Genomic DNA, 20,692 nt, shown 5'->3' with positions numbered 1-20,692 from the left:
CCAGGTTAACTATAGAAAAGACAGGCCACGTTGGTCTTCCTTCTCTCTCCATATCCCCTCTCTCGCCCTTCTCTCTCCTCCTCTATCTCCCTCTACCTCTCTACCTCCCTCGATCTCTCGCTCCATCCCTCTATCATACACACACAGGGAGATAACTTGGAGAGTTCCAGGGTGTAGGCTTTTGTCCTATAGCCGGTACTAACACGACTGATACAACTGATCAACCAAGACCTGGATTAGTTGAATGAGTGTGTTAGTGCTGGGCTGGAACAAAAACCTGCCCTGCACATCCTGTAGCTCTCCAGGACCTGTAGCAGGCTGACCCCTGGTCTAAACTAGACATTTAAACAGGAGGTAATGTGTGGACAACACCACAAGAGTGCGCAGTGTCCTCTCTCTCTCAGTCTCCTCTCTCTCTCTCCTCATCTCAAACCTTAGCCAATTCACCCCCCTTTTCCTCCCTCCCTCACGTCTTCTCGCTCTCTCTCTCGCGCGCGCTCTAGTCCCTGCCAGTAGCTCCACTCCATAGACGCAGGCGGTGCTGAAACCCTCCCAGCCACCCCTGCTGTCAGCGCTTAGCCGACCGCGGCAGCCCGCAGCTTGAGCGGAGAGAGAGAGAGCGAGAGAGAGAGGGAGACGGAGAGCGAGAAAGATGGTTGGCAATCTGTGCGGTCGCAAACTGGCTCGCCGCTCCAAATCAGCGCTGATAGTAGCGCTGACAGTTCTCCTGGTTCAGACGCTGATCGTGTGGAACTTTAGTACCCTGGATACCCGGGAAGAAGGGGCCAATAGTAGCCGGGAGAAGAGGGACCAAGTCGGGGGCATCAACAAAGCCTACAGCCAGTACCCCCGGAGCGGGCTGCCAAAGAGGCATCACCAACCTCCGCTTGGGAAAGCGGCTGTTCGACACAAGCAACAACCCGTAAGAGTAGGGAGCGAATTTAAGTCTACCTATTATTTAGCAATAATAACGACGATTTTTTAAATCGATAACGACTAGCGTCATTATCATTCATTGTATATGCTACCATTCCTGATTCATTTTATAGGCTATCATCCCCCACTACGCGTGGTTTATTGTATTGTAATGTTTTGTATTGTATTGTATTGTAGGCTAAATTGTATTGTAGGGTGGGAAGGTTGTTAAGCATGGAATTGTTGTCATCAGACGAAGCAAGAAGCCAGCGTGTATTTGGATGACAAAGATGTTGCTTAGCTGTTGTTACCCATAGATGTTGATTAGCGGGTGTAAACTAACCAGTCTTTAGGAATGAGCGTGGTATAGTAGTCTAGTGTGATAATGAACCATGGGAGAAGGTTAGAGGGCGACACGGTTTAATCGGATAGGTCTACTTTGATGTAGAGTTTGGTAAGGCGCTCTTACGCTGCTATAACGCCTGGCCTGTGGCTGTTTTCTAGTGACCAGCCTGGTTATTACTGTAGCTACTGTCGGGCGCAATCAGTGTGTGTGTGTGTGTGTGTGTGTGTGTGTGTTGGGCAGTCTCTGGTCCAGTGGTAGACTCGTGGACGGGATAATATAGACAGACAGGTTTAGTTCATTTAGAGAGAAAGAGAGAGAGAGAGAGAGAGAGAGAGAGAGAAGGCGGAATAGAGGTCTGTCTGAAAGACGGACAGACGGTATGTGCGTACGTGCGTGCCTGCGAGTGTGTGTGTTTAACAGCGCACGTGAACACTTCCTCTCTATCGTTCTCCCAGGATACTAAAGTTGTCCCAAACTACAGAGAACTGACTGTGATTTTGAGGACCATTTTTCCCCCTCCTTGTCTTCCTTCATATTTGATGACAGAGTGCATGGTTGTTAAGTGGTGTTTTATGTCCCTGTGCAGATCTAGGCTACTGTTGGAGGAGTGCGTGTGTCTGTGTGTGTGTGTGTGTGTGCATGTGTGTGTGTGTGTGTGTGTGTGTGTGTGCGCGTGTCTGTGTGTCTGTGCCTGTGTGTTTGTGTGTGTGTGCCTGTGTGTGTGTGTGTGTTTTGAGAGAATGATGATGCTAGAGGATTGTAGCAGTCTCCTCATCTCCTCTACCTGTCCACATGCCATTATTACATGCTGGTCCATATCTATTAGATGATGTGTTATACTGTATGGTTACTAGTCCATATGCTATGGTAGCCTATATACTGCAAGGTCATGTGCATGTGTGTGTGGAGGTTTCTGTCTGTGTGTGTGTGTGTGTGTGTGAAGTGGGGGGGCGTGTGTTTGTGTGTGTGTGTGTGTGTTAAAGTGTGGTGCCTCTTGTATCCTTGATCTGTTTTTACATCCCATCATTACTCTGAACTAGATGTAACATGTCTTGTAATCTACAGAGAGAGAGAGAGAGAGAGAGAGAGAGAGAGAGAGAGAGAGAGAGAGAGAGAGAGAGAGAGAGAGAGAGAGAGAGAGAGAGAGAGAGAGAGAGAAGAGAGAGAGAGAGAGGGGGGGGGGGTAGAGGGAGAGAGATTACTGTTGGTCCCAGCATTTATTTTATATGTATACTTTTTATTTTTTTATTTTTTTTATTTCACCTTTATTTAACCAGGTAAACCAGTTGAGAACAAGTTCTCATTTACAACTGCGACCTGGCCAAGATAAAGCAAAGCAGTGCGATAAAAACAACAACACAGAGTTACATATGGGGTAAAACAAAACAAAGTCAAAAATACAACAGAAATACATATAATATACAGTGTGTGCAAATTTAGCAAGTTATGGAGGTAAGGCAATAAAATAGGCTATAGTGCAAAATAATTACAATTAGTATTAACACTGGAATGATAGATGTGCAAGAGATGATGTGCAAATAGAGATACTGGGGTACAAATGAGCAAAATAAATAACAATATAGGGATGAGATAGTTGGGCGGGCTAATTTCAGATGGGCTGTGTACAGGTGCAGTGATCGGTAAGGTGCTCTGACAACTGATGCTTAAAGTTAGTGAGGGAGATAAGTGTCTCCAGCTTCAGAGATGTTTGCAATTTGTTCCAGTCATTGGCAGCAGAGAACTGGAAGGAATTGCGGCCAAAGGAGGTGTTGGCTTTGGGGATGACCAGTGAGATATACCCGCTGGAGCGCAGACTACGGGTGGGTGTTGCTATGGTGACCAATGAGCTAAGATAAGGCGGGGATTTGTAATTTAACTTGCCATTTTGACTATTTTCTACATTGTAGAATAATAGTGAAGACATCAAAACTATGAAATAACACATATGGAATCATGTAGTAACCAAAAAAGTGTTAAACAATTTTTATATTTTATATTTGAGATTCTTCAAAGTTGCCACCCTTTGCCTTGATGACAGCTTTGTACAGAATAGTAGTGATCCTCTATATGAATAGATACTAGCTGGATTAGTAGTGTAGTGATCCTCTATATGAATAGATACTAGCTGGATTAGTAGTGTAGTGATCCTCTATATGAATAGATACTAGCTGGATTAGTAGTGTAGTGATCTATATGAATAGATACTAGCTGGATTAGTAGTATAGTGATCCTCTATATAAATATATACTAGCTGGATTAGTAGTGTAGTGATCCTCTATATGAATAGATACTAGCTGGATTAGTAGTGTAGTGAACCTCTATATGAATAGATACTAGCTGGATTAGTAGTGTAGTGATCTATATGAATAGATACTAGCTGGATTAGTAGTATAGTGATCCTCTATATGAATAGATACTAGCTGGATTAGTAGTATAGTGACCCTCTATATGAATAGATACTAGCTGGATTAGTAGTATAGTGATCCTCTATATGAATAGATACTAGCTGGATTAGTAGTATAGTGATCCTCTATATGAATAGATACTAGCTGGATTAGTAGTATAGTGACCCTCTATATGAATAGATACTAGCTGGATTAGTAGTATAGTGATCCTCTATATGAATAGATACTAGCTGGATTAGTAGTATAGTGATCCTCTATATGAATAGATACTAGCTGGATTAGTAGTGTAGTGATCCTCTATATGAATAGATACTAGCTGGATTAGTAGTGTAGTGATCTATATGAATAGATACTAGCTGGATTAGTAGTATAGTGATCCTCTATATAAATAGATACTAGCTGGATTAGTAGTGTAGTGATCCTCTATATGAATAGATACTAGCTGGATTAGTAGTGTAGTGAACCTCTATATGAATAGATACTAGCTGGATTAGTAGTGTAGTGATCTATATGAATAGATACTAGCTGGATTAGTAGTATAGTGATCCTCTATATAAATAGATACTAGCTGGATTAGTAGTGTAGTGATCCTCTATATGAATAGATACTAGCTGGATTAGTAGTGTAGTGAACCTCTATATGAATAGATACTAGCTGGATTAGTAGTGTAGTGATCTATATGAATAGATACTAGCTGGATTAGTAGTATAGTGATCCTCTATATGAATAGATACTAGCTGGATTAGTAGTATAGTGACCCTCTATATGAATAGATACTAGCTGGATTAGTAGTATAGTGATCCTCTATATGAATAGATACTAGCTGGATTAGTAGTATAGTGATCCTCTATATGAATAGATACTAGCTGGATTAGTAGTATAGTGACCCTCTATATGAATAGATACTAGCTGGATTAGTAGTATAGTGATCCTCTATATGAATAGATACTAGCTGGATTAGTAGTATAGTGACCCTCTATATGAATAGATACTAGCTGGATTAGTAGTATAGTGATCCTCTATATGAATAGATACTAGCTGGATTAGTAGTATAGTGATCCTCTATATGAATAGATACTAGCTGGATTAGTAGTATAGTGACCCTCTATATGAATAGATACTAGCTGGATTAGTAGTGTAGTGACCCTCTATATGAATAGATACTAGCTGGATTAGTAGTATAGTGATCCTCTATATGAATAGATACTAGCTGGATTAGTAGTGTAGTGAACCTCTATATGAATAGATACTAGCTGGATTAGTAGTGTAGTGATCTATATGAATAGATACTAGCTGGATTAGTAGTATAGTGATCCTCTATATGAATAGATACTAGCTGGATTAGTAGTATAGTGACCCTCTATATGAATAGATACTAGCTGGATTAGTAGTATAGTGATCCTCTATATGAATAGATACTAGCTGGATTAGTAGTATAGTGATCCTCTATATGAATAGATACTAGCTGGATTAGTAGTGGAGTGATCCTCTATATGAATAGATACTAGCTGGATTAGTAGTATAGTGACCCTCTATATGAATAGATACTAGCTGGATTAGTAGTATAGTGATCCTCTATATGAATAGATACTAGCTGGATTAGTAGTGTAGTGATCCTCTATATGAATAGATACTAGCTGCATTAGTAGTGTAGTGATCCTCTATATGAATAGATACTAGCTGGATTAGTAGTATAGTGATCCTCTATATGAATAGATACTAGCTGGATTAGTAGTATAGTGACCCTCTATATGAATAGATACTAGCTGGATTAGTAGTGTAGTGATCCTCTATATGAATAGATACTAGCTGGATTAGTAGTGTAGTGATCCTCTATATGAATAGATACTAGCTGCATTAGTAGTGTAGTGATCCTCTATATGAATAGATACTAGCTGGATTAGTAGTGTAGTGATCCTCTATATGAATAGATACTAGCTGGATTAGTAGTGTAGTGATCCTCTATATGAATAGATACTAGCTGGATTAGTAGTGTACTGATCCTCTATATGAATAGATACTAGCTGGATTAGTAGTGTAGTGATCCTCTATATGAATAGATACTAGCTGGATTAGTAGTATAGTGATCCTCTATATGAATAGATACTAGCTGGATTAGTAGTGTAGTGATCCTCTATATGAATAGATACTAGCTGGATTAGTAGTGTAGTGATCCTCTATATGAATAGATACTAGCTGGATTAGTAGTATAGTGATCCTCTATATGAATATATACTAGCTGGATTAGTAGTGTAGTGATCCTCTATATGAATAGATACTAGCTGGATTAGTAGTGTAGTGATCCTCTATATGAATAGATACTAGCTGGATTAGTAGTATAGTGATCCTCTATATGAATAGATACTAGCTGGATTAGTAGTGTAGTGATCCTCTATATGAATAGATACTAGCTGGATTAGTAGTGTAGTGATCCTCTATATGAATAGATACTAGCTGGATTAGTAGTATAGTGATCCTCTATATGAATAGATACTAGCTGGATTAGTAGTGTAGTGATCCTCTATATGAATAGATACTAGCTGGATTAGTAGTGTAGTGATCCTCTATATGAATAGATACTAGCTGGATTAGTAGTGTAGTGATCCTCTATATGAATAGATACTAGCTGGATTAGTAGTGTAGTGAACCTCTATATGAATAGATACTAGCTGGATTAGTAGTGTAGTGATCCTCTATATGAATAGATACTAGCTGGATTAGTAGTGTAGTGATCCTCTATATGAATAGATACTAGCTGGATTAGTAGTGTAGTGATCCTCTATATGAATAGATACTAGCTGGATTAGTAGTGTAGTGATCCTCTATATGAATAGATACTAGCTGGATTAGTAGTGTAGTGATCCTCTATATGAATAGATACTAGCTGCATTAGTAGTGTAGTGACCCTCTATATGAATATATACTAGCTGGATTAGTAGTATAGTGATCCTCTATATGAGCCATGATACAATTCCAACCAAGTTGGTTAACCCTATTGGTGCAGCCTTTCAAGCCGGAGGCCCGGGTTTGCTTCCTGCTCCCTCTGTTCACTACCAGTATCCAAATAACCAGCACCCCTCTGTTCACTACCATTATCTAAATAACCAGCACCCCTCTGTTCACTACCAGTATCTAAATAACCAGCACCCCTCTGTTCACTACCAGTATCCAAATAACCAGCACCCCTCTGTTCACTACCAGTATCCAAATAACCAGCACCCCTCTGTTCACTACCAGTATCCAAATAACCAGCACCCCTCTGTTCACTACCAGTATCCAAATAACCAGCACCCCTCTGTTCACTACCATTATCTAAATAACCAGCACCCCTCTGTTCACTACCAGTATCTAAATAACCAGCACCCCTCTGTTCACTACCAGTATCCAAATAACCAGCACCCCTCTGTTCACTACCATTATCTAAATAACCAGCACCCCTCTGTTCACTACCATTATCTAAATAACCAGCACCCCTCTGTTCACTACCATTATCTAAATAACCAGCACCCCTCTGTTCACTACCATTATCTAAATAACCAGCACCCCTCTGTTCACTACCAGTATCTAAATAACCAGCACCCACTCACCCATTATCAATGATTTTCTTCTATTTGTGTTCTCGTATTGAGGTTCAAATCATGTAGATAGCCTGCGTTGCTGAGTGGTGGGGGTGTTACCCAGCAGAGCAGTGTGTGTGTGTCTCATTACCTGGTTCCGTCAACGCTGCCACTGTAACACAGGGAAAATAAATACCTCGACCACAGTTTACCTACATACCTGGCTACAATGTCTCTCCAGTTTACCTACATACCTGGCTACAATGTCTCCACAGTTTACCTACATACCTGGCTATAATGTCTCCACAGTTTACCTACATACCTGGCTACAATGTCTCCACAGTTTACCTACATACCTGGCTATAATGTCTCCACAGTTTACCTACATACCTGGCTACAATGTCTCTCCAGTTTACCGACATACCTGGCTATAATGTCTCCACAGTTTACCTACATACCTGGCTATAATGTCTCCACAGTTTACCTACATACCTGGCTATAATGTCTCCACAGTAGCTACTACATGCCAGGAATACAGTGGGCACATACACAGTCACACACACACACAGTCACACACACACACACACAGTCACACACACACACACAGTCACACACACACACACACAGTCACACACACAATGCCACCTCTGTTTGTGTGTGTGTATGTGTGTATGTGTTCCCTCCCAGCATAGGAAGGTATGGTGACCGCGAGGCAGAGCATTTGTTTACGTTAGTCCAAGCTGATGGGGCCTTAACACAACTCTGGCATTCATTCACTGCTGCCTCTGACAAACACACAGTCACACATGGGATTATCACATGATCAACGCTGGATTAGATTACAAATCATATTACACATCAGTTCCAATCGCATAGTCTGATATCACTAACCTGTGTGTGTCTTAGTGTGTGTGTGTGTGTGTGTGTGTGTGTGTGTGTGTGTGTGTGTGCTATGAATGCATATATGTGTGTGGGTGTTTGTGTGTGTGTGTGTGTGTGTGTGTGTGTGTGTGTGTGTGTGTGCTATGAATGCATATCTGTGTGTGGGTGTTTGTGTGTGTGTGTGTGTGTGTGTGTGTGTGTGTGTGTGTGTGTGTGTGCTATGAATGCATATCTGTGTGTGGGTGTTTGTGTGTGTGTGTGTGTGTGTGTGTGTGTTTGTGTGTGTGTGTGTGTGTGTGTGTGCTATGAATGCATATCTGTGTGTGGGTGTTTGTGTGTGTGTGTGTGTGTGTGTGTGTGTGTGTGTGTGTGTGTGTGTGTGTGTGTGTGTGTGTGTTATTTGTCCCATACTATCAAGCTATTTCCTGTAGTGTCTAGTTTTTGGCGCCCACAGCTGCTTATTCCAACCCTTATTCCAACACACACACACACACACACACACACACACACACACACACACACACAGACAAATTTGAAAAAAATCTATTTTGGTTATTGAACTACAGTAAGTGAAGTGGATTTACACCCGGTAACAGACTTGCGGTAACAGAATTTCATCATGGGTCCCTGATCTGTACTACTCAGAAATGCATAATTATGGATATAAATGTAATTCTCTTCATGGTGATGCGTCCTAAATAGAGATATATATATATAATATAAATGGGTACACAAAGGTAGAAATATGCAAAATCCTGATTTGCATATTTGGGTATTATTCTTCACACTGGCTATTATTTTAATGAGCTCCGCCCCCAAACAAGAACACATTTGGTTGGTCTGGCCCGGACCAAATCTGAACCAATCAGAGACGTCTGTAGAGTACGGTAGAGTATAGTTCAGTACATTATAGTTTACTCAACTCTAGTGTGCTCTACTGTATACTGTACTATACTCTATTCTACTGTACTATACTCTATTCTACTGTACTATACTCTATTCTACTGTACTGAACTATACTCTACTGTACTGAACTATGCCCTACTTTTACTGTACAAATGGGCGACAAGTAGCCTAGCGTTTAGAGCGTTGGGCCAGTAACCCAAAGGTCGCTGGTTCGAATACCTGAGCCGACAAGGTGAAAAATCTGTCGATGTGCCCTTGAGCAAGGCACTTAACCCTAATTTGATCCAGAGGCGCCGTACTACTATGGCTGACCCTGTAAAACAACACATTACACTGCACCTATCATACTACTATGGCTGACCCTGTAGAACAACACATTACACTGCACCTATCATACTACTATGGCTGACCCTGTAAAACAACACATTACACTGGACCTATCATACAACTATGGCTGACCCTGTAAAACAACACATTACACTGCACCTATCATACTACTATGGCTGACCCTGTAGAACAACACATTACACTGGACCTATCATACTACTATGGCTGACCCTGTAAAACAACACATTACACTGCACCTATCATACTACTATGGCTGACCCTGTAGAACAACACATTACACTGCACCTATCATACTACTATGGCTGACCCTGTAAAACAACACATTACACTGCACCTATCATACTACTATGACTGACCCTGTAAAACAACACATTACACTGCACCTATCATACTACTATGGCTGACCCTGTAAAACAACACATTACACTGCACCTATCATACTACTATGGCTGACCCTGTAAAACAACACATTACACTGCAACTATCCAGTGGATGTGACAAGAAAACATCTTATTTTGTTATTTTTTTACTCTGTGATGTCCAAACTTGTGAAACAGACGTCTGAACCGGACCAAATCTGAACTAATCATCATGGACATCTATGTTTGGGCCAAATGAAGGCCGGTCCAGACGTCTGTGGACGTTGAAATCAAGGCCAGGGCGGACTTTTCAACGTCCATGGACGTGCTCAGTGGGTGAGGATGCTGGTTACAGTAAATGGAAATAGAGTGGGCTCATGGGTAGGTGTCAGTAAGAGGGATTGGAGAGAAATTACTTGGAGAGAGAGAGAGAGAGAGAGAGAGAGAGAGAGAGAGAGAGAGAGAGAGAGAGAGAGAGAGACAGAGAGAGAGAGAGAGAGAGAAGGCCTGTGGTGTTGATGGTATCCTCAATGAAATGATAAAATATACAGACCACAAATTCCAATTGGCTATACTTAAACTCTTTAACATCATCCTTAGCTCTGGCATCTTCCCCAATATTTGGAACCAAGGACTGATCACCCCAATCCACAAAAGTGGAGACGAATTTGACCCCAATAACTACCGTGGGATATGCATCAACAGCAGCCTTGGGAAAATCCACTGCATTATCATTAACAGCAGACTAGTTCATTTCCTTAGTGAAAACAATGTACTGAGCAAATGTCAAATTGGCTTTTTACCAAATTACCGTATGACAGACCACGTATTCACCCTGCACACCCTAATTGACAAACAAACAAACCAAAACAAAAATTTATTTGTATTTTGTCATTTAGCAGACGCTCTTATCTAGAGCGATTTACAGTTAGTGAGTGCATACATTTTTCATGCTGGCCTCCCGTGGGAAACGAACCCACAACCCTGGCGTTGCAAGCGCCATGCTCTACCAACTGAGCTACAGGGGACCCCTGTATATGCACAGAAACACTTCCCCATAGGTTGATGTAGAAGTCAAACACAAAGCTCATGGAACGTACACAGATTACAGAAAGCTCACACACAAATAACACTACATACAGTTCTCAGTATTGTGCACTGAAGTAGCATACGGTATTGAAACACACATACTTTGTTGATTTAAAAAAACGTTTGACTCAATTTGGCATGAAGGGTCTGCTATACAAATTGATGGAAAGTGGTGTTGGGGGAAAAACATACAACATTATAAAATCCATATACACAAACAACAAGTGTGCGGTTAAAATTGGCAAAAAAACACACACATTTCTTTCCACAGGCCCGTGGGGTGAGACAGGGATGCAGTTTAAGCCCCACCCTCTTCAACATATTTATCAATGAATTGGCGAGGGCACTAGAACAGTCTGCAGCACCCGGCCTCACCCTACTAGAATCTGAAGTCAAATGTCTACTGTTTGCTGATGATCTGGTGCTTCTGTCCCCAACCAAGGAGGGCCTACAGCAGCACCTAGATCTTCTGCACAGATTCTGTCAGACCTGGGCCCTGACAGTAAATCTCAGTAAGACAAATATAATGGTGTTCCAAAAAAGGTCCAGTTGCCAGGACCACAAATACAAATTCCATCTAGACACCGTTGTCCTAGAGCACACAATTGCCGTTTTTTCTGAAATTCTGCTACCGATTCGAGTTTTAATCACTTAATAATTCATAAACAAAATTGATATCAGTAAAAACACTAATTGATAGGTCGACCTTTACTGGTTACTTCTGTGAACTTTCATTATCTTCCCTCCTCATGAGGGAGAGAAATTAGAAAATATCTTAAAGATATGTGGGTTTTTGGTAACGGAATGTCAAGGCACAAAGCAATGTTTCTTAAAAGGCACAAGGCAAGGTTTATTAAAAGGCACAAGGCAATGTTTCTTAAACTTACAGTAGGCAGAAACAATTACCCCAAACGAAATATGTGTTGATATTAGTTGGCAGGGGTCTTCAACATTATTGTGTTTCTAATACCTTTTAAGACTTTTTCTGGTAGATGTTGTCTAAGACCTTTTTTCCATCTGTTTGACAAGAAATCAAAGCCTTTGCTTATTCAACAAATATTTGGATGGAAAATGGTTGAAAAATGTATATATGCCTTAATTTCCCCGAAATATAGACTCTTAGCTTTTATTTGACACCCAATTTGTAGTGTTGAGTGATTAACCGAAATGTTGGTTATTTTTTGGTTTTTAAACAACTAATTGAGCTACGACAGTTCAATTATTTGAATTCCATTTCATTCTTTTTTTTTTCTTCTGTGAGCTCAATGACACATCGTTGCACTAGAGATAAATCAGATCCAGCCTGAACTGTGCGATATAGTAGGGAGTTGTAGTTTCTCTAGAGATAAATCAGATCCAGCCTGAACTGTGCGATATAGTAGGGAGTTGTAGTTTCTCTAGAGATAAATCAGATCCAGCCTGAACTGTGCGATATAGTAGGGAGTTGTAGTTTCTCTAGAGATAAATCAGATCCAGCCTGAACTGTGCGATATAGTAGGGAGTTGTAGTTTCTCTAGAGATAAATCAGATCCAGCCTGAACTGTGTGATGTAGTAGGGAGTTGTAGTTTCTCTAGAGATAAATCAGATCCAGCCTGAACTGTGTGATGTAGTAGGGAGTTGTAGTTTCTCTAGAGATAAATCAGATCCAGCCTGAACTGTGTGATGTAGTAGGGAGTTGTAGTTTCTCTAGAGATAAATCAGATCCAGCCTGAACTGTGTGATGTAGTAGGGAGTTGTAGTTTCTCTAGAGATAAATCAGATCCAGCCTGAACTGTGTGATGTAGTAGGGAGTTGTAGTTTCTCTAGAGATAAATCAGATCCAGCCTGAACTGTGCGATGTAGTAGGGAGTTGTAGTTTCTCTAGAGATAAATCAGATCCAGCCTGAACTGTGTGATATAGTAGGGAGTTGTAGTTTCTCTAGAGATAAATCAGATCCAGCCTGAACTGTGTGATGTAGTAGGGAGTTGTAGTTTCTCTAGAGATAAATCAGATCCAGCCTGAACTGTGTGATGTAGTAGGGAGTTGTAGTTTCTCTAGAGATAAATCAGATCCAGCCTGAACTGTGCAATATAGTAGGGAGTTGTAGTTTCTCTAGAGATAAATCAGATCCAGCCTGAACTGTGCAATATAGTAGGGAGTTGTAGTTTCTCTAGAGATAAATCAGATCCAGCCTGAACTGAATTGAGGTAATATATACATGTGGGTAGAGTTAAAGTGACTATGCATAAATAATAAACAGAGTAGCAGCAGCGTAAAAGAGGAGGGGTGGGTGTGGGGGGGCAGTGCATATAGTCCGGGTAGCCATGATTAGCTGTTCAGGAGCCTTATGGCTTGGGGGTAGAAGCTGTTGAGAAGCCTTTTGGACCTAGACTTGGCGCTCCGGCACCGCTTGCCGTGCGGTAGCAGAAAGAACAGTCTAGGGTGGCTGGAGTCTTTGACAATTTTGAGGGCCTTCCTCTGACATCGCCTGGTATAGAGGTCCTGGATGGCAGGAAGCTTGGCCCCAGTGATGTACTGGGCCGTACGCACTACCCTCTGTAGTGCCTTGCGGTCGGAGGCCGAGCAGTTGCCATACCAGGCGGTGATGCAACCAGTCAGGATGCTCTCGATGGTGCAGCTGTATAACTTTTTGAGGATCTGAGGACCATGCCAAATCTTTTCAGTCTCCTGAGGGGGATTAGGCTTTGTCGTGCCCTCTTCACGACTGTCTTGGTGTGTTTGGACCATGATAGTTAGTTGGTGATGTGCACACCAAGGAATTTGAAGCTCTCAACCTGAACCGTCAATGAGAATGGGGGCGTGCTCAGTCCTCTTTTTTTTCCTGTAGTCCACAATCATCTCCTTTGTCTTGATCACGTTGAGGAAGAGGTTGTTATCCTGGCATCACACTGCCAGGTCTCGGACCTCCTCCCTATAGGCTGTCTCATCGTTGTCGGTGATCAGGCCTACCACTGTTGTGTTGTCAGCAAACGTAATGATGGTGTTGGAGTCGTGCCTGGCCATGCAGTCATGGGTGAACAGGGAGTACAGGAGGGGACTGAGCACGCACCCCTGAGGGGCCCCCGTGTTGAGGATCAGCGTGGCAGATGTGTTGTTACCTACCCTTACCACCTGGGGGCGGCCCGTCAGGAAGTCCAGGATCCAGTTGCAGAGGGAAGTGTTTAGTCCCAGGATCCTTAGCTTAGTGATGAGCTTTGAAGGCACTATGGTGTTGAACGCTGAGCTGTAGTCAATGAACAGCATTCTCACGTAGGTGTTCCTCTTGTCCAGGTGGGAAAGGGCAGTGTGGAGTGCAATAGAGATTGCATCATCTGTGGATCTGTTGGGGCGGTATGCAAATTGAGTGGGTCTAGGGTTTCTGGGATAATGGTGTTGATGTGAGCCACGACCAACCTTTCAAAGCACTTCATGGCTACAGACGTGAGTGCTACGGGTCGGTAGTCATTTAGGCAGGTTATCTTAGTGTCCTTGGGCACAGGGACTATGGTGGTCTGCTTGAAACATGTTGGTATTACAGACTCAGTCAGGGACATGTTGAAAATGTCAGTGAAGACACTTGCCAGTTGGTCAGCACATGCTCGGAGTACACGTCCTGGTAATCCGTCTGGGCCTGCGGCCCACCAGGTTTTCATAATGCCCCGTGGCTGTCTTCCATTTGTCCCCTTCCTTGACGTGCACCAGGTTGTATGCACTCCTGAGATCTAATTTCGTGAAGAAGCGCACCCCATGCATTGATTCGATCACAGAGGAAATGAGGGGTAGAGGATAACTATAACGAATTGTAATTGTATTAAGTGCACGGTAATCAATGCAAGGGTGCAGACCCCCTGTCTGTCACGCCCTGGCTCTGGGGACTCTTAAATGTTGAGCCAGGGTGTGGATTTTCTATGTTTAGTTTTCTATGTTTTTTTGTTCTAGATTGTTTAGTTCTATGTTGGCCAGGGTGGTTCCCAATCAGAGGCAGCTGTAGCTCGTTGTCTCTGAATGGGGACCATACATAGGCAGCCTGTTGGCACCAGTTAGTTTGTGGGATCTTGTTCCGTTAAGGTTTGTTTTGTTAACCTAGGACTTCACGTTATCGTTTGTTTGTTGTTTTGTGTCGTGAGTTTAGTACGTAATAAAATATACGCTTATCACGCTGCGCCTTGGTTCCACGAGTCATCAGTCAACGTTCGTGACACTGTCTTTCTTCTTCACGAAAAATAAACTTGAGGAGGCGGGTGAAGTGGAGGGACGTATGAACCCCTGACTTAGGGACTCGGAGACGTATGATTCCATAGCCTCCGTTTCAGCCTGCGACAGGGGATATACATGACTCCTGGGCGGCACAGCGTCTAACCGGAGGTTTATGGCACAATCCCCCCAGCGATGGGGTGGTAATTTGGTCGCCTGCGTTTTGGAAAAGGCATGCGCCAAATCGAGGTATTCGGGGGGAATGCGCATTGTCTGGACTTTCCACCGTGGTCGCACCAACGGAAACAGCTAGACACCTACCCTGACACTCTCGCGACCACCCCGTGAGAGCCCTCTGCGGCCATGAAAAGGTGGGGTCGTGTAGTGCTAGCCAGGGAAGGCCCAACACAACAGGGAAATCAAGGGACTCAATAATATGAAACGTGATTTGCTCGTTATGGGTCTCCTGCGTAATCATAGTGACTGGTGCGGTAACCTCCCTAACAAAACCTGACCCTAATGGTTGATTGTCAAGTGCTTTGATGGGCAATGGAATAGACAGGGGAACCAATGTAATACGTAGACTAGAGCTAAAGACCTGTCCATAAAGTTCCCAGCTGCGCCTGAATCTACCAGCGCCTTACATTGGGGAACTACCGTGTAATCAGGGAAGTTGACGTGGATGGTTAAATGCGCAGCACAGGGCTCTGAACGAGTGTGGGTTTGTGCTACCTGGGGTGACGCGAGAGTGCCCTGCCTGCCGCCTCCAGAACCAGAAGAACTCTGACGACATCATGCAGCAGAATGTCCTCTTCTGCCACAAGAGTGACACTGGATCTGTCGTCCTCCATTCTCCCGGAACGCTGCACCACCCAGCTCCATTGGAACGTGAGCCGGGGTGAGGGGCGGTGAAACGGGAAGGCCCCATCCAGGATGTCCTCTCGAAGCCAGCAGGTTGTCCAACCGGATGGCCATGTCCACCAGTTGGTCGAAGGTCAGAGTGGTATCCCGGCAGGCTTGCTCCCTTCGGATGTCCTCACGCAGGCTGCATCGAAAATGGTCGATGAGGGACCGCTCGTTCCACCCAGACCCAGCCGCTAGGGTTCTAAACTCCAGGGAAAAGTCTTGCGCAGTCCTCGTCCCCTGCCTCAGATGGAACAGACGCTTGCCCGCCTCTCTTCCTTTGGGGGGATGATCAAAGACTGCACGGAAGAGGCAAGCAAACTCTCTGTAGCTGTCCAACACGTCTCCTCCTTCACTCCAGACAGCGTTGGCCACTCCAGGGATTTCCCAGAGAGGCAGGAGACGAGGGTGGACACCTTCTCCCGATCCGAATTTGAATATTTAAACAATGTTACAAATGTCAGAGCGATAGACAGCAAGGTTTATAGAAATCTCCGCTGTTGAAACGAAAAGTTACTCTAAAAGAAATGTGAGATCAAGTTTATAAATTGCTTGGCTGGGCTGATGAGACAGTGAATTGCGCAGTCAGATGGAACAGAGTAAATAGGCATTTTAACTTAATAGATTTAGCCAGTGGTAACTTGTGAAATAGACACCAGCTGGAATGCGGTTTTAACCAATCAGCTGTATCCAGGCACTCCACGTTGCGTCAGCGATATACCACACCTCCTCGGGCCTTATTGCTTAATGATAATGCTTATTTGGATGTCAACCCCAATACATGTTCATGTCATCGTCACCGATCAACTGCATTACATTTCAAAACGACTTTGACTACCACCACCGATTTCTGTATGCTAGCTATGCTACCAGCTTATACGAATGGCAGTTAGCATTTAGCAGTCACTTCTTCTAAACCTGAAAAGGGACAACTTCTAAATGTTATGCAGCGAAAAACAGCCAAATATATATATCCAAATCAGACTTTGTTAACCACATTGTGGGCCTGTTTCAATACATAAATCAGGACGGACTTTAGTCATCACCTTTGTGCACAAAACATCCATATAATTTTTTTTACGTCACTCACAGCCGAAGATATTAACATTTTAGATTCATCCAATATCTGCCATGTTTTTGGACGACGTGATGACGTCATCGCTTGCGCTGCTCCCTGAGTGCTAGTGCGCATGTGATATCCGTATAAACCGGATATAGATGGTCCATGAATCGGCGTATGCGAACGTGAGTAGAATACCTTGAAAACAATGGTCGGACATCTTGGACGAGAGATGGAGAGAGAGAGAGCGAGAGAGAGAGCGAGAGAGAGCGAGAGAGAGCGAGAGCGAGAGCGAGAGAGCGAGAGAGAGAGAGAGAGAGAGAGAGAGAGAGAGAGAGAGAGAGAGAGAGAGAGAGAGAGAGAGAGAGAGAGAGAGAGAGAGAGAGAGAGAGAGAGAGAGAGAGAGAGCGAGGGGGGGAGGATGAGTGAGAGAGACAGAGAGATATCAGGGGGGGAGGATGAGTGAGAGAGACAGAGAGATATCTCCCAGAACAAAGTGAAGTTTCTCATTTACATCTGATAGCAACAGAACATTTTATTTCTGAGTTTGTCATATTGTATTCTATTCTCAGGCATGTCACAATGAGATTGTAATCTCTCTACTCGTTAGCCCTACTACAGATAACACCCTCTCTATTCTGGACCTCTTCCTATAATTTGAGTTTCTCACGCTGTAATATCTAGCGTTGTAATATCACATTGTAATATCAATTTCACCTTGAGCCTTGTGTGTGTGTGTGTGTGTGTGTGTGTGTGTGTGTGTGTGTGTGTGTGTGTGTGTGTGTGTGTGTGTGTGTGTGTGTGTGTGTGTGATATGATTGTAGCAGGTGGTACACCAGTAACGATAGTTTGTTTATCAGAATGTTGGTGCGGACAGGATCTCTTTTCTAGTACCACCAGAAATAACCTGCCTAGACAAGACTCACACAGCCCTGTCCAGTGTGTGTGTGTGTGTGTGTGTGTGTGTGATATGATTGTAGCAGGTGGTACACCAGTAAAGATAGTTTGTTTATCAGAATGTTGGTGCGGACAGGATCTCTTTTCTAGTACCACCAGAAATAACCTGCCTAGACAAGACTCACACAGCCCTGTCCAGTGTGTGTGTGTGTGTGTGTGTGTGTGTGTGTGTGTGTTTGTGTGTGTGTGTTGAGGTGTCTGTACAGTATACTGAAGACTGTCTATACGGTGTCTGGATACTGCATTGTACTGTATATTTCTGGGCAGAGGGAACCTTTCATTCTTAAGTAACAGAACTAGACACACACACACACGATTGATATTCCTGGAATGGGCAGGGTTGGTCTGTGTGCCATGGAATACCACGACCAGATCATATAGCGTTGTTACTGACACTCACACGCACGCACGCACACACGCACATACACACACTTTAACCCCTGTAACCCCTGTGTCAGCGTAGAGATATCTTATGAGTGACAGCATTCCCCATGCTTGATCACATGACACAGATACACACAAGTGCAGACAGACAGACAGCCAAGCAGAAAGACAGACAGCCAAGCAGGCAGACAGACAGACAGACAGACAGACAAGCAGATAGACATACAGACAGACAGCCAAGCAGACAGAGAGACAGACAGCCAAGCAGACAGACAGACAAGCAGACAGACAGACAGACAAGCAGACAGACATATAGACAGACAGCCAAGCAGACAGACAGACAGACAGACAGACAGACAGACAGACAGACAGACAGACAGACAGACAGACAGACAGACAGACAGACAGACAACCATGCAGGCAGACAGACAGACAGACAAGCAGACAGACAGGGGGGAGGGGGGAGAGAGATGGGGAGGGAGGTGGGGAGGGAGGGAGGGGTGGCACCTAAAGAGAAGTGGGGAGAGAGAGGGGAGACGGGACAGACAGGACAATTAGACTTCTTATTTCATTAAATTATTTATTGTTGGTTTGCTTGCTGTTTTGTCTTGTATCTATGTTTTTTTTCTGTTTTTCATGCACCCCAGCAGCCCCCCAAAATATATATATATATTATTTTAAATAACAGTATTGAAAATCATACTGTCTGCATTTCGGTATTTCATATACGGTATAAACAGTATATCGCCCAAGCCTAATATATATATCTACATATTTATCTGTATATCTCTCTTATACATACAGGTATGGATACAGGTATGGATATATACTCATTCTCTCTGTGTCTCTGTCCTACAGAACTCAGCGTACTCTCTTTTCCAATTGTTACACTGACTAACTCTCTCTCACTTTCCCTCCTCCCCCTCCTCTTCCCTCCCCCTCCCCTTAATCACTCTCTCCTCCCCTCTCTCCCCCCCTCCGTCCCCCCTCTTTCTCCCTCCTCTCTCTCTCTTCTCCAGGAGGGCTACCACTCCTGGCGGCCCAAGGAAAAAGTCTTCCTGGATAGTAACAACAATGAGAACTCGGTCCCCAAAGACTTTGACACCGTTGTCGACAGCAACAGCAACCTTGGGGCGCGTTCACAGTCTCAGCGCCTGCGAACGGCAGGAAACACAGCCAAGCACAAACCGGACAAGGCCCTAACGCAAGGCATTCTGGGAAAGGCCTTGCCCAACGAGGTCAACGAGGTCAATCAGCAGTACCCTCTTCCTCCACAGCAGCTCAAACCACACAGACCACACCCCACTAAACCTTCCCTCTCTCCCTCCATCAAAACATCCAATCAGCATCAGCGACATCACCAACCCAGGAAGTCGGTGACTTCAGCTCCTGTGTTGGGGCAGCGGAGGGAGCAGCACCAGTGTGAGATCAGTGGGAAAGAGGCCATCTCGGCTCTGTCCAGAGCCAAGACCAGGGAGTGTCGTCAGCAGATAGCTGAGGTGTACTGCAGACACAAGGAGAGGACACTGATGCCGGAGACCGTCCCTCGATACTGCACCCTAGAAGGTGAGTCTCATAGAGAATGCGTCCCAAATGGTACCCTATTCCCTATATAGAGACCTACGTCACCAGCCTCAGTGAGAAGGGGCTGCCTCAGTGAGAAGGGGCTGCCTCAGTAAGAAGGGGCTGCCTCAGGGAGAAGGGGCTGCCTCAGTAAGAAGGGGCTGCCTCAGTAAGAAGGGGCTGCCTCAGTAAGAAGGAGCTGCCTCAGGGAGAAGGGTCTGCCTCAGGGAGAAGGAGCTGCCTCAGTAAGAAGGGGCTGCCTCAGTAAGAAGGGGCTGCCTCAGTGAGAAGGAGCTGCCTCAGTGAGAAGGTGTTGCCTCAGTGAGAAGGAGCTGCCTCAGTGAGAAGGGGCTGCCTCAGTGAGAAGGTGTTGCCTCAGTAAGAAGGGGCTGCCTCAGTGAGAAGGTGTTGCCTCAGTAAGAAGGAGCTGCCTCAGTAAGAAGGGGCTGCCTCAGTAAGAAGGGGCTGCCTCAGTGAGAAGGAGCTGCCTCAGTGAGAAGGTGTTGCCTCAGTGAGAAGGAGCTGCCTCAGTGAGAAGGGGCTGCCTCAGTGAGAAGGGGCTGCCTCAGTAAGAAGGGGCTGCCTCAGTAAGAAGGGGCTGCCTCAGTAAGAAGGGGCTGCCTCAGTAAGAAGGGGCTGCCTCAGTGAGAAGGAGCTGCCTCAGTGAGAAGGTGTTGCCTCAGTGAGAAGGAGCTGCCTCAGTGAGAAGGGGCTGCCTCAGTGAGAAGGGGCTGCCTCAGTAAGAAGGGGCTGCCTCAGTAAGAAGGGGCTGCCTCAGTAAGAAGGGGCTGCCTCAGTAAGAAGGGGCTGCCTCAGTGAGAAGGAGCTGCCTCAGTGAGAAGG

General features: G+C 44.2%; 1 protein-coding gene across 1 annotated transcript in view; it reads left to right on the top strand.

Moving 5' to 3' along the window:
* Positions 1-652: 652 nt before the first annotated feature.
* LOC311103287 (xylosyltransferase 1-like) overlaps positions 653-20,692 on the top strand; it is a gene marked incomplete at both ends in the record, with an annotated part of 59,079 nt that continues 39,039 nt past the window's right edge. Inside the window, 2 exons of the mRNA XM_084144820.1 lie at positions 653-922; positions 19,306-19,852. Coding sequence (XP_084000946.1) covers positions 653-922; positions 19,306-19,852 — 817 coding nt within the window. The remainder of the gene's footprint in view (positions 923-19,305; positions 19,853-20,692) is intronic.

Source organism: Coregonus lavaretus, assembly GCF_964263955.1.
Source record: "Coregonus lavaretus genome assembly, chromosome: 28".
In the NCBI taxonomy this organism is placed as follows: Eukaryota; Metazoa; Chordata; class Actinopteri; order Salmoniformes; family Salmonidae; genus Coregonus; species Coregonus lavaretus.
This window is presented reverse-complemented; position numbering and strand designations above follow the sequence as displayed.